We start from the raw sequence: 14,333 nt of genomic DNA on the forward strand, positions 1-14,333 counted from the left end.
CAACTGGGGCCTTAAGAAATACCTTTTTCAATTTTTCTGAATTTTGTAGAATCTGCAAGTGTTTCCAAACCATCTTAGAAATATTAGGCAAAAGTTTAGAGTAAGTCATTAGTAATGGGACACTCTTGACCTTTTTATCTCTATTTTTATAATCTAGTAGATCATCTCTTTTTAGTTTATCCACTTTTCTTAATTTCGTCTCTATAATTATTTCTTTGTATCCTCTTTTTTTAAGATTTGTTTTTAATACATTTCTTTGTTTTACATAGTCACTTTCTTTTGAGCATATTCTTCGTATTCTTATTCCTAGACCCTTTGGGATTGCCCTTTTAGTGTGTCGTGGATGTGCAGAGGACATGTGTAAATACTGGTGCATGTCAGTAGGTTTACAGACGAGGTCAGTCTCAATTAAACCTTCAAGTTTTACTATGGTATCTAAAAATTCTATTTCTTTTCTTGTCCATCGAAGGTCCACTTTGTATTTTAATTGCCATTTCATGAAACAGGAAAATAGATTTTCTCCATGTGTCCAAACCCCAAAAATATAATCTTTAAACCAAATGTATTCTAAAGGTTCTCTTTCCGAGTGTTTGGTTAAAGCTGGATGCCAGGGATCAACCTCCCGCTGATACAAATATATTGGATTTTAATAGACTTTAACCTGCAATGTCATTGGATGGACAGGTAGAACGGATGACGAGGTTAGTCGCTTTTGACAAATCCACAAGCAGATGCTCTAATCGTAAACATAGTAACTTGTTATTTTATTTTTTATTTTTTTTATAAGGTTTATGGTGGATCAACATTTTTAACATATGCTTTAACAAGAGTATATAAAAAAGGATATATTTGCACTTTGCCTCGCTTCCATTTTGTACTGAAACATCAATATGCATGTGTAATATGCATTGTATTTTGCTTGCTTCTAATGGAAGTATTCAGTTCTTTAAATAATTAGGAATTGCTTTTTGTAGTTTTTTTTTTTAAAAAAGGCACAGAGCTGGGTGTAACTCTTGTGTAGTTTGTTTTTTTATTTATTCTGCATAATAAGTCTCAGATACACAAGCAACCAGACAGACTGTCATTCTGGCACTGTTAAGATGGTACAGAAGGATCACATGTTCTCAATCACTGTCAGAACACTCACGCTTCATAACCATTCCACAGCTCCCAGATAGAACAGCAAAGGGACTGTGTCCGCCTTAAACTTCAGGACAGTAAAAACCACACATACACATACATAACCTTCATTCTTGGCTACATGAAGATCCTCAAATTGTCCCATAGTTTACCTGTAGTCAAACAGAATCCACAGTACTACTGAGCACATGGCTAACTACAGCATACATTGGTATTCAAATTGAAAATTAAAAGCTCAGTTGACAATTTACTGCATGCAACCAAAACAAAAAACAAAACAAAACAAAACAAAAAAAACTGTTTGTGAGTGAAAAGAAAAGGGAACTGCTTTGGGCGAGTCCCTTGAAGTAGGGTCTGTATATGGAAAAGGCACTTGGAAACTATGGAAGTAGATTCTGGAGGTTTGGTTTGGTTTCAGATAAAGGCTTTTGTTGATTTGAGTTTCAACTTGGCTTTTAGCCAGAAAAAAATAAAATAAAAAACATAAAACTATTCAAATAAAATACCTGCAAAATGTTTACAACTAAAATAAAGAATCGTCAAAAAGGCATCATAAGCTACACGTTACTAAAAAAGCAATGCATGGCCACTCATTAGCATAATGTATACTTGTGTTCAGACACAGTATTAAAATGGTCAATTCAAACTTTACATGAACTTTTTAAAATGGCAATGCAGCGTCCAACTGCTGCTGCTATAGGGTAGATAGGGGTCAAAAACAAGGGTCATGTATTGTTCAACCCAGCTGTTGATCAATCACAAAATATATATGTAAAGCTATTTGTCCTTTGCATGGTTGTTTTCCCTTACGAGTTTTGTAATTTTAAAAGGCATAGCAGTTGTGCATATAACCTCTAACCTCGTCCATTTTTGTTTCGTTTCGAGATAGCAGTTTGTTTCCTAGAATAGCACTTTCTGAAAACTATATTTGGCAACTTGTTTGAATTTGTCATTTTGTATCTCCAGCAGGAAGGAGCTGTAAATCCTCATTTTAGATTAAAAGACATCAGCGGCCTTTCCTCCCTCTTTTGCCAAGGGCTCTTTTTGTTTTCGTCTTCCCCGCTGTCGTCGTTGCAGGGAGTATCATGCTCAGGGCTGGTGGGCAGTTCCGACTCCAGTTCTGGCTCAGCTTCTACAGTTCTGTTTACAGTGTCCTGCTGTTGCTCGGGTGAAACCATGTCATCTTCAGGCCCAGGGGTCCCATCCAGAAGAGGCCCTAGTGCGTTGTCCTCAGGGCTGTAGACGGCACTTACATTTTCGCTGCCGTTTTGCTCCACGTCATCAACGTATACCAGCTGTGTGTAAGCCATGACTTTAGGAATTTTCCTTTCTCTAGCCCCAATTCTATTTTTCCTGGCAGATTTTGGTTCGTTCATATCAACTCCGGAGTCCAAACTGGCATCGTTGCTTCCATTCTTTCCGGCTCTTTGGAGGTCGATGTAAGAGTGCCGGATGTGAGCGTTGGATCGGCCGTCCAGGGAGACGAACCAGGCTCTTGGGTGAGGCAAGGGCTTTCCCCCTCGCAGCTCCATGAGCGTCTTTTCTGCCAACAGCTGCACCTCCCCATTCATCTGGACAAGACCGGACTCACTGAGGGACGGCGGGATTGACATGGACTCCGACATGGAAGTGGACTGCAGGTTCCAGTCTGTGCCTTGTGGGTCCAGGAGATTCTGCTGAGACGTATCCTGAGCGGACAGCTGCATGGGCTCAGGCGGTTGCTGGAGTAAAGGCTGATGGGAAGCAGAAAGTTCTGCTTGAAGTCTTTCAAGATCGCTCTGGTGCTCAGTCTGGAGGAGCAGAGGCTGACCAGCAAAAGGATGCTCTCCTGGCAGCTTCATGTAGTGGGCAGGAATGACCAGCGTGGGTAGCCCTTTCCTGTACACGCCTTCATTCACCTGGTCCACAGAGCTACAGCAGATCAACTGACTGGTATGGGGGAAACAGGTCGGTCTTTCCAGGTGGTCAACAGATCTTGACATCAAGTAGTCTGGTGGTCTCCGGTCCATTACTTGCTCTTGGCTGGGCGTGCAGGGTGGCTGGTATGCTGCTTCACGTGTGCTGCTTTTGCTTTCTGTAGACAAATGGTTCACAGAAGCCTGCACTTGTCTCTCCCTTTTTTCCAATACGGGCTGAGAAGAAACAGAGTTATAGCTTCTTCGATACTTATCCCGTGCAGGTGATTCATAGCCTTCGGAGGGTTCATTAGATCCAGTTGACTTTAAATGAAACGTCTCCATTGATTTGTGATACTCCTTCAATAAAGTTCCTCGATGCGTGAGGTTGTTCAAGGAGCTTCTGCTTTTCTCTCGGTCTTCATGTTGTGACATTAATTCCTCTCTGGAACTGAAGTCCTGTGATGTATTGTATGAAGGTTTAAGCATCGGCGTGCGCATGTCAGCTTCCCCGCTTGACGAGACTATTTCCATGTGCACCTCACTGATCAAATGCAGCTGAGACATAGAGGTGGCCTGGTCCTTCTTCGAACCTTCCAGGGCAGAAGACACCGGTAGTTTTCTGTGGTGTTGTCGTGGTTTTAAACATTTTCTCCTAAAATAAATGAAGGGAAGACAATGTTAATGGATTTCATAAAGTTTGCATAAAATCAGTAGCTTGGTCATCTCAATCCAACATTATTTTCTCCAAATGAACTTCATGCATTTCAGGTTACTGAGTTTCACAAGTTGTGGGACCTCATTTATCATTATTAAAACAAAAACAAACTGGATAACAAAAAACAAACAAACCAGTTCCATGATCCACTCTATACACACAGAAACACAATTTAATCTGAACTTTTCTCAAGTGAAGCAAGAATGGAATTAAGCTTTACTGGCCATGTTGCATTTAAGTTAGCCTAACCTCACAGTAAAGCCTGGAATGACTCAAACCACCTTCTAGACATGACAAGCCCCCAGTTTCTGGCAGTCTTGTTAGGTTAAAAAATTCCCAGAAATCTACATTTATCTTTCATTCTTGTCAGACAGAACTGAACTACCTTTATAAGCAAGTCACACTAGGCGCAAGAAATTCAAACTCTAGCTAGAAAAGGCCATGTAATAAGCTTTCCACAGCAGTATATCCTGCCTCCAAACTTTCTGAGTTGCCTGTGTGTATGAAAGGGATATAACCACAGCATGAAAACAAATTGAAAATTAACACAGCATGTTTGTTAACAAGTTGTTGTTGTTTTTTTTTTTAACCTGTGAAAGCCCAAATGAGAAACCACATCAGTGCGGTTACAGTGAAGCACCACTTGAGCCTAGTTTCACAGCAGAGTTTAATAAGGTGGATTAATATGATTTTCTGAGGGTCACAAACAGCCAGAATATAAACTAGTTTACAGTTTGAAAGCATGGCCTCCTATCCTGGATCTCAGCTTTGCTTGGCAACAAAACCTGTTCAGAATTCACTCCCTTTCATTTTACTCAAAGGAGAAACTTAACCCACCTGCAGTAATAAAGCAGTAAGCAGAGCAAGACCAGTAGAATGACAGCCATCCCACCTAGAATAGCCAGCAGAAAGACTGTGTGGTAGGTGCTGATGTCTTTAGCCACCACAGGACCTAGAACATTAACAATGGAATGGTCAGTGCCTGAAACAAAGCTCTCCCTACCTTGCATATAAAGTGTAACTGTAAAAAGCACAGTATGTATAAAAAAAGCACTGCAATTGTGGTTTTACAAAAATAACTGTCACTAAGATGACAAATTACTGTAAAATATATTTTTTTGTATTTGTCAAAGCGTCTTCCCACCATTCTCTTTGCCATTGCTCTCTGCTGATCTAGTTATTCAGACTGGAAAGGTACAACAAACTACGGCTAGAAGGGTAGAGAAAGTAAAAAGAACAAACAACCTCAAAACCTGAAATGCAGCTTTTTATTACACACGCCCATTAAAAAGGAAGTTTTTTTCTTAATTGTATTATTATTTTAATAAAATCAAAAAGACATGCTTGCCTGTATTCAGTGGAGACATGGCTGCCACCCAGTACCCCAAATGTGGAGCAATGTACGTCAACGTGAGCTGATTGCCTTCCTTTTGTACAAAGCCCAAGCTGCTTTTCAACCAGGCCCCTGCAAAAATAAATCCAGTTTTAATTACCTTCACACTCAGAAAGGTTTTACATCAAACAGTACCTGGGGCCTATGCACTGGCAGGAGGATCAAACGCACTACGACACACACAAACATGTAAATCTCGTTAATCATCTTTCACCGTACTTTATTTGTATTTCAAAATGATGTGTAGTACATAAAACACTTGTTTTCAGTTATTTTCGTACTAATAGTTTAGCCTCATGAATGGAAAGGATCTTCCAACTCTTGTGTCAAGATAGCATTTAACTTCAATTTGCACAAGCAGCGATTATGTTGAATTACTACTGAACTGGCCAAGCGTTCGCCATGAAGACTCTTGGTAGATTGCAAATATCACTGGCAGCCAAGAAAACAGCAGTCTACCTCAAACGTGGTCTCAAGAGGGTGCTATGTACATACTAACCATTTCATCATTACCTACACAATTCAAAATACTGATAATGATAAATATATGATGCTTTTAGATTCAAATTAGGAGTATGTTATATTTACTGCCACAACCAAACACTTTAGATCATCTTTCTGCTCTTTGTAACTGAAAAATAAGAGGAGGGTCTACTACAGCAAATAATGAATGTAACACTTTTGTATAATGAATTTAACACAAGAATTTGATGTGTGATACTATATTCCACCATTAGATGGAAGCATAAATGCAGGAATTGTACACCAGAGCCCATGCTCTCCTTTGTTACTTGACAGTGTATCTGCATAATGCTAGTACATAACACAAAAAAGCTTCCTTGCTATCTTTGCCAAAAAAAGTTCAGCCTTGTGGGTATTTGCTAACAAACAAGCAGCTAACAGCGGGGACACAGAGGAAAGAAACAAAGGCCCCTCCAGTGAACAGCTAGCAGGAATCTTGCTGTCCCCTCTGTTAAATGAGTTCTTTCACTTGCTTATGCCAAGCATGGGCCATCATCCAGGGCAGTGCTCATTTGTCAGTCTTACATAAGGCTATAAATGCAGTGCTGGTTCAGGCCCATGTGGCAGCTGCCACAGAGAGGAAGTGCCAGCCATCTACTAGTAGGTCATCACTTTATCCTCAAGGCCTCCAGAAAATCCTGTACGTCTCTCTACTCTTCATTTTCAAAAGGCTCAAACTGGGTCTTTGAACTTTCAAAATCAACCCATAGTACATTTCAGGTGGGGGTGTCTGCTTCTGAAACAAAGGGCAATGCCCTTTTACTGTACTTCTGCTAAATGTACACAAAAAGCAGCGTTCATCACTGGCATCCAAAATGCTTTAGTGACTCAGCATTTTCATTTTGTAGCTTACTACAGTAGCAGAACAAGCTGGCGCAAAATACTGCATTATAAGAAACACTAATTAAATCAGCAGCTTTACTAATGAATTTAGACTCAATCTCCCTCTTCAAATTAATTGAATCAAAGTTGATTTTCAGAGGGGAATAGTTGACACATGAAGCATACTGTTTAATAAAGACCTCCAAGGTTACCGTTGAAGACAAATCTTAACATAATCTAGCACAACCAAAATCATAATGTACCAGGCACTGGAGCACAGAAAGTAGGACTGTAAAAACAAACAATCATATGTTTCTACAGTCCTGAAACATGACCCAAATCCTGTCATTTGGAACAGAAAACTTAAGACCTTGACAGTTACAACATAACCAATAATTAGCATACACAAACACCACATCTCATTGAGTTCTAACTTCATTTATTGCCTGTACAGTAACTATAGAAACAACCCCCTCAACAAATTATCAGACAAATAACAAAACAAAAACCACAGATAAACTATATTGGGGGTCTTCATACATTGTTCTTTTTTTTTTTGGTTTCCCCCAATCTGAAAATGTATGTGTGTTTATATCCAAACTGTATGCCATCACATTTGTATCTTGTGTGCATTTTATAGTCCAGCAACGCTAAAGAGAAAATACTTTTATTAAACTGTAATAGGCAGTAATCTTCTTTGTGTAGTTGACATGCATTCCTTGTTGAAAAGGAACAATATGTGTTTTAAAGGTATTTTTAACCTTTTCCGTGCCCATGCAGATTAGATTCATCCTAAAATAAAAAAGAAGTGCGATTTCTCCAAAAAAAAATAAATCAAACACGACACTGCCTCAAGTCATGCAGGGTCTTGTAATCTTGTGAGATGTCCCAGCAAACCAAGTTAAATGGAGGTGGATTTAAAATACAGAACATCAAGTGTTACATTTGAGGAATTTTATTTGTTTTGTTTATTTTTTTCAGCAGTCTTCTTCAGAAGACATCGAGGACTGTAAACATGACCCTTATACTGTAAATGTATTAAATCGATTTAAATACAATTTGTTAGGATTAGATTTTGTTACAGTACAAATATGTAAAACATCACAGCACAGTCACAGCTAAAAATAGACAATTTCACTAAATGATCAGGCCTACAAAGATTTAAACTTAAAAAAATATATTTAATGTAGTACTTTGTAATATTTTAATATATGCACTAAATAAACATCTATCTAATGCATTTAACATACATTTCATATTTTTTCTCTTTTAACACACGCTCGTAGTCAAAAGTAAACATAGTTTTTTTTAACAGAACCGGAACAGGAATATGCTTACCTTTTAATTTTAACATGTATTCCTTTTCTGAAATCATCTGAACACTGAAATTACATTTTTTAAGTAAATGTTCTAGTTCTAAATGTAAATTGCAAACTGTACAACATCAGTGTCACATGCTGATCCAAAACTGTAAACCGTCCTCAAATTAAAGGTTTTGCATTATCAAGGGTATGCAGAGGTATATTTTCTGCACAAAAGGCTTCGGTTAATTTGAAAATGTTGGTTTCTCCTTTCAGTAAAGCGTCGGGAGCAGCTTAGTTTAAATTGTTTGGGATATTGCTCTGCTATAGCTGCTTAAACTTAACTTCAACACTTTTTTTTGTGGTTCTGTATAAGTATTTCACCTTTATCTGACATCTGCCAACCGCATTAACTTTGCACTGCCGCCAATTCAATAAATCTGTACGGCTCACTTCCTACTTTCACAGCGAGTGGAAACAAAATGGCAAAATTTACAGGTTCTGTGAAAGTCGTGACCACCGTGATATAATAGCAGCCTAACTTCTAAGTATGTGTAAGCAATTTCACAGAAGTCCTGTACCAAATCTATATATGTAATAATCAAGTAGCAGCGCCTAGTATGAAACTAAAAACGAGATGTTTTGGCACCTAATTCAATTGTGATGGGTTGTAGTATAACTATAGCAATATAACTGCATGATTTGAGGGTACACTGTATGTAAAATGAATGAATGGCTGTCTGTGTTCCTATTGGCTGAAACGACCTTGAAACTGTTTATTAGTGTTTGGAGCGTCAGGTCAGGTCAATAATTGAATGTTTATGTGGTTTTTAAAATTCTTAAAGATTTTAACCATGTCACAGGAGGAGGGGTAGCGCTCTATTTTGGCAGTGAAATGGTTAAATGCAATTTCATATTTCTGCTGTAGTTTACATATCCTGTATGGGCAGAACTATAAAGTTAACCACAAACAAACATGTTCAGAGTACCATGAAAATTCCGTACACTAATCCAGAAAAACTGGTTTTCTTCTATCACTTTGTGCCAACCAAATGACTTGTAACAAACCCTCTGAACACAGCACCTGTCAGGGAATCATTGCCCAAGACCAGTTTCAATAACAGCCTCTTCAGTGCATTAACTTTGTTTTTCATTATTGCTTCACTATTGCTTCCAAATATCCAGCAAACACTGCAGAAATATCAGATTCTTTGTTGTCGAATCAAATTACAGCACTGTTGTGTTTGTGTGTTACCAAGTAACGAGCTGAATAAATATAGATGTCCTGAGATCATTCATTTTTGTCCCACTCTCCTCCAGTTGTTTGATTCTTTTGGAATCATGTACTTCTGGAACAGATGCACTTGGTAGTCAAATTTGGTTCCATGTTTAACCCGAGCTGCATTGCCACACTATACTTTCCAAAACGCCATCCTGTAATTCACACTTTGTATTCCATATTCTTGTGTATTTGGTTTTAGCCCACACTCTCCATATGCTGACACCAAGTCCAAAATACTTTTTAATATTGAAAATGACAGTTTAAACAGTAAATAACTGTTTACACAAAACATTTTAAATGTTTGATCTATTAAAATGTACATTTACAGCCTTCATTAGTATGTTCCACATTTTCCTTTATCCCTTTTAATGCAAGTCACTAGACTAAAGTTCCAAATTCTAAAGGTTCTTTTTTTCAAAACCAGATTAACTAAGGTGCTAAAAAAAAAAAAAAAAAAATCACCATCACTAGTCGTTACAATGGTTATCATAAAAATCTTTTTGTTCTATTCAATTTTTACTGTAGGTAACATCAACTCCGGATATACAGACTTTTTAAACACTACAATAGAGTTAAAAGTCTAAACAACTTCCTGGTACAAGTTATAGGGTGCCAGGGGTCCGCTATTTCAACTGTGTGGCGGCGGCTTAAAAATCTATCTCAAATCAAAGTAACAAAACAAATACAATAACAGAAAGGTTTGTGATTGAAATGTATATACAGGTTAGTGCACTTACTGTAAGGTTATCACTTATTACAGAAACCATAAAGGGTCGGTGTTCTGGGAAATTCTTCTGTGTACCTTGCTTGCTGTGGATAGCCATTTTGTCTCTTGCGATCAGAAGACTATCCGTTGATCTCAGACCTAAAGATCTGAGGCGTCACACTGGCACTAAAAAGCAACATAAACGCTCTGTAGCTAATTTCACGGATCCTAAAAACAGCACAAGAGGTACAGACGGATTTTCACCAGAACAGCACAGTTTCCAGTTCAATCTTGCTGTGTACTGGGGTGCAAGTACTGTACGGTGCATTATTTTAGATTTTTAACTGAAAAACACTGGTGACTGCCACTTATTTTTTGTTCACTTAATCCTGGTCATGTTGCAGTTCACTGTATTTTGGTGGAGGCACAGCATGCAATGTTATTCCCATCTGTTCGGTTATTTGATTTGAGCAGTTCTTAGAATGCGTCAACATATAAAATCTCCTGAAGAGTACAATTGGGCACTTGGATAGTGATAAATAAATAAATAAATAAATAAATAAATAAATAAATAAATAAATAAAATAAAATAAACACTGTTTTTTCCCCCCATCTATGAATTTCTAAAAATAGACCACCAATAAAAATAATCCCCGATTATTGTATTCATAAAACCATGCGGTTTTATTTGTATTACAGTTATTATCCCATTTCTGAGGTACAGAGTAACGGTCCTGGACTGAGTAATACAATACTTGTGCAAACCCAGGATTTATGCATAATTAGGGTTTCATCTAGACCTGCCGATGCATATCATGCCAATCCATTCTAAATACTGTAGATGCAGGTTGTAGCAACATACCAACATGTCTAATTTGTTATTTAACTTCTCATGCTGTTGAAGTTGCAGTGTTCTGTAGTGTCTGAAAACGATAACCCCCATGCAGGGCACATGGTTCAATAAGTGCAGGTCAACCAGGAAACCTCTTGTGTGCCAGAAATACACTTTTTGACAGACAACAGCGTGGAACAAGGGCACAAAGACAATGACTTATTTGTAGTTGCAGTACATTAATTGTAAAAACTAAACACAAATCATAGGGATACACGCCGCTCATAAATCAGTCATCACTGCATCAGTACTGCATTATAATTTCAAGCAAACCAGTAGAGAGTGAAATATGAGCCTACACCAAACTTGGAAGATCATTTTCCTATTCCAACATGTTCGATATTGACAGGGAGTAAACATATGCTCTGCTGCAGTTGTTTTTCCCCTTTTCATGTATGTAAATATTTACAAAATGTAAACAGTTCTCATTTCCAGCAGCAAGTGGAAGTTTACACTTTTCAGAGCACTGGGTATGAGCAGTGTGGAGTAGTGGTTAGGGCTCTGGACTCTTGACCAGAGGGTTGTGAGTTCAATCCCAGGTGGGGGACACTGCTGCTGTAGCCTTCAGCAAGGTACTTTACCTAGATTGCTCCAGTAAAAACCCAACTGTATAAATGGTTAATTGTATGTAAAAAATAATGTGATATCTTGTAACAATTGTAAGTCGTCCTGGATAAGGGTGTCTGCTAAGAAATAAATAATAATAATAAAGTCATCGATCAAGCCAGAACATTATTGTTTAAATTGTGATTGAACTGTAGTTCAGGAAGTGACAGGCAGTTTGATTATTTGTAAGAGTAACCTGGGTTATAGACAGGGGTTCACAAGTTTTATCATTTGGTTCTCATGCGAGTACCAGCAAAAAACCACATATTTTTTAGGGGGTTGCTCCCTCAGACCAGGTTTTTTTTAGCTGTAGTTGACTCTCTTCCTATTAAATATATATATATATATATATATATATATATATATATATATATATATATATATATATATCACTAAAAATATATTTTTTACAGTAGCATCTTGTAATTGGTGTCCTTTTTTCAGACCACTCTGGGGAACATTAAATACTTCAGTATTTTTTTATGGGCACCCCTGGTTATAGAACATCCTCAAAGAGCACGATGCAAGAATGCAATAATAAACCAACCACACAGCACACATTGCGATACTGTACAACTTGACAGGTCCATTGGAAATAAAAACATGTCACAGGTGTGACTCTTTAACCTTTAGAGATATTACAATATAATGATCAGGTCCTTGCCAATGGCTGGGTCAGGAGTCAACTGTTTCCCACCAGGCCAGTCCATGAGGACACACAGTTGTACACTACTGTACACAAACAAGCACACCCTCTAGTGGTGCTATAATAACACTTTCAATTGTGTTTACATCACATCGAAAAACACCCCTGAGCATTCTATAAAAAGATGAACCAGTAGAAGAACTGGATTCAAATGTTTTGATACTTGATGCTTTCTTAGACAGGGCTACAGGCAATACCATTTTTTAAAAATGATTCTAAAGGCAGGGAATGGTTTCAAGGTTTCTTTCTTGCATTTAAATGAAAGCCGCACCTGGAGGTGGGCAAAGGGAGCTGCTGGAATGCAGTAATGAAGTGTTAATGAGGCACCTCCCATGGCTACAGATCAAAACAGTTCTCCAACATGGAGGAACTTCACAGTCTTTTGTTGTGTGACCTCACTGCAGCTGGATCCCCATTCTATTGGAGCTACCCAGTGGGCCAATTAAAAACACTTGTAGGTTCTGGACCAAATATTCCCTCGTTAGAACTGGTAGATAAATAACCATAGCCAAGCCCAAGCATGGTTTTCCTGGCAAGATTATCTTAAATTCACAGTACTAAAGCATCACAAAATGACTTGAGAGACTTTCAAAAAATATAACAATGAAACCTTAGTCTTCACTGTTCCATAAGGAAACATTAACTGCTGACCTTATGCTGAAAATGAAAGGCAGCTCATTGTGTTAAAAGGCTGCAAAGAAAGACAGCAGCATCTTATCCACATTCCCATTATCTCCCCTTGAGGTATAGTGCATTATAATCCTGATTTGATCATCAGGTATTCTGGACACCTATTCAACAATATAGCCAATCCAACCGATACTAAACTGTACATGCATGCATGTACCTCTCTGAAATTCAACCCTATAACTGTGTAGCTCTGCTTTGGGTTTCTAGTGTCTCTTAAAACTATTATATCACAGGTAGTAATCGGGAGCAACAGATTACTTTTCATAGTCTACAAAGCTAGGAGTCTACTATCTACTAGACTACCTGTACATCTCTCTGTTTCATGTCTTTCCATCTTGAGTTTAGATAAGAGGTCTTCCATTGGCTAATAAACCAACTGTTTGTTATTCCTGCATCACCAATAAAAAACAAGTTTTTACCAACAATGTATTTTAGAACCTTTTTCTATTTTGTTTTGTAATTCTAAAGGTTTTTCGAACACATCTTGGTACTTCAGGCAGCATTGGGGAACTAATACCGTAACTTGGTCACCAAGGCAAAACAGACTGTGAAGCTTAACTAGAAACCCAAATATAAAATAAATACTCCACATGGCTTCTTTCAATCAGATGTAGTTTATGTGTGATCGCGGAGATTTATTTATATATTAAATTATTTTACACGTCAAAATGTTGTCAATCTTTAATCAAAATTAAAATGTTTCAGTAATATAATCTGATGACATGCTGCATCCATCATATTAGTATGACAAGGTCATATTTTTACATTTTAATATTAGTATAGCTGTAGCTTTACTACAGTTGACGAGGCAAAACCACCGCCAGTTAAAAAAAAATGACTAGTATATACAGTACCTTGATTTGTCTGCATGTCTTTTGCTTATTAAAAAAACATAAATGCCATATTCTTCATAAACGTGACAACTTTATTCCTTGCAGTAAAATATATCATGTTAGTTCCCATTTTCATTCACTTACTGCTGATCATTTAGGTCCAGTCATCATGGTCTTTGTTCCACTTGTACGCTAAATTAAAAACATAACCGATTTAACCTCCTTCCAGGTATTTATCAGTTAATTGACTGATAAAGCTAATTAAATCTGCTGCTAATTAAATCTTACCTGGTCAGTGTGAGCGGCAGATGAGATAAGGACAGATAGACAAGGATTTTGGCTACTTTGACTGTTGCAGCAGGCTATTTTTGTGGATGTTTGGCTTTAATCATGTATTTGTTTAAACTGTATGGTAAATCTCCTTTAAGAAGGCGAAAGAAGCCTAATATCCTATCCTGGACCTTTCATGCTTCGGTAGCGAAAAAGCTTTGAGTATTGTTCCCAGATTTTCTTTTTCCTCTTGTACTCCTGCTTTTTGCACTGGACACTTCAACAGATTGAGTTTCCAAAACAGCGGACCAAAAGTGTAAGCTTCATGGAAGTAAATTAATTAATTGTAACACATTCACATAGAATTGAACTGTTAATTATTTAGTTTGCACACTTTGCATGTGAAATAACTTTTAGTGAAACTTGATTAAATAACTATAAGTAATCTACCTCATATTGTTGTATAAATAATTTATTTAAAAGTAAACTTGCCATATACTTAATCTATTATTATTATTTATTATTATTTATTTCTTAGCAGACGCCCTTATCCAGGA

The 14,333-nt window shown here is 37.5% G+C and overlaps 1 protein-coding gene across 2 annotated transcripts in view; it reads right to left on the reverse strand.

Moving 5' to 3' along the window:
• Window positions 1–1,011: 1,011 nt before the first annotated feature.
• Window positions 1,012–14,333, reverse strand: part of fam171a1 (family with sequence similarity 171 member A1) — a 53,686-nt gene continuing 40,364 nt past the window's right edge. For both annotated transcript variants that reach the window (XM_033998484.3, XM_033998483.3), the window contains 3 exons: window positions 5,102–5,218; window positions 4,591–4,705; window positions 1,012–3,690 (listed from right to left, as the gene is read on the reverse strand). In XM_033998484.3, coding sequence (XP_033854375.2) covers window positions 2,127–3,690; window positions 4,591–4,705; window positions 5,102–5,218 — 1,796 coding nt within the window. In that variant the 3' untranslated portion in view covers window positions 1,012–2,126. The remainder of the gene's footprint in view (window positions 3,691–4,590; window positions 4,706–5,101; window positions 5,219–14,333) is intronic.

The sequence above is a fragment of the Acipenser ruthenus genome, chromosome 4 (assembly GCF_902713425.1).
Source record: "Acipenser ruthenus chromosome 4, fAciRut3.2 maternal haplotype, whole genome shotgun sequence".
In the NCBI taxonomy this organism is placed as follows: Eukaryota; Metazoa; Chordata; class Actinopteri; order Acipenseriformes; family Acipenseridae; genus Acipenser; species Acipenser ruthenus.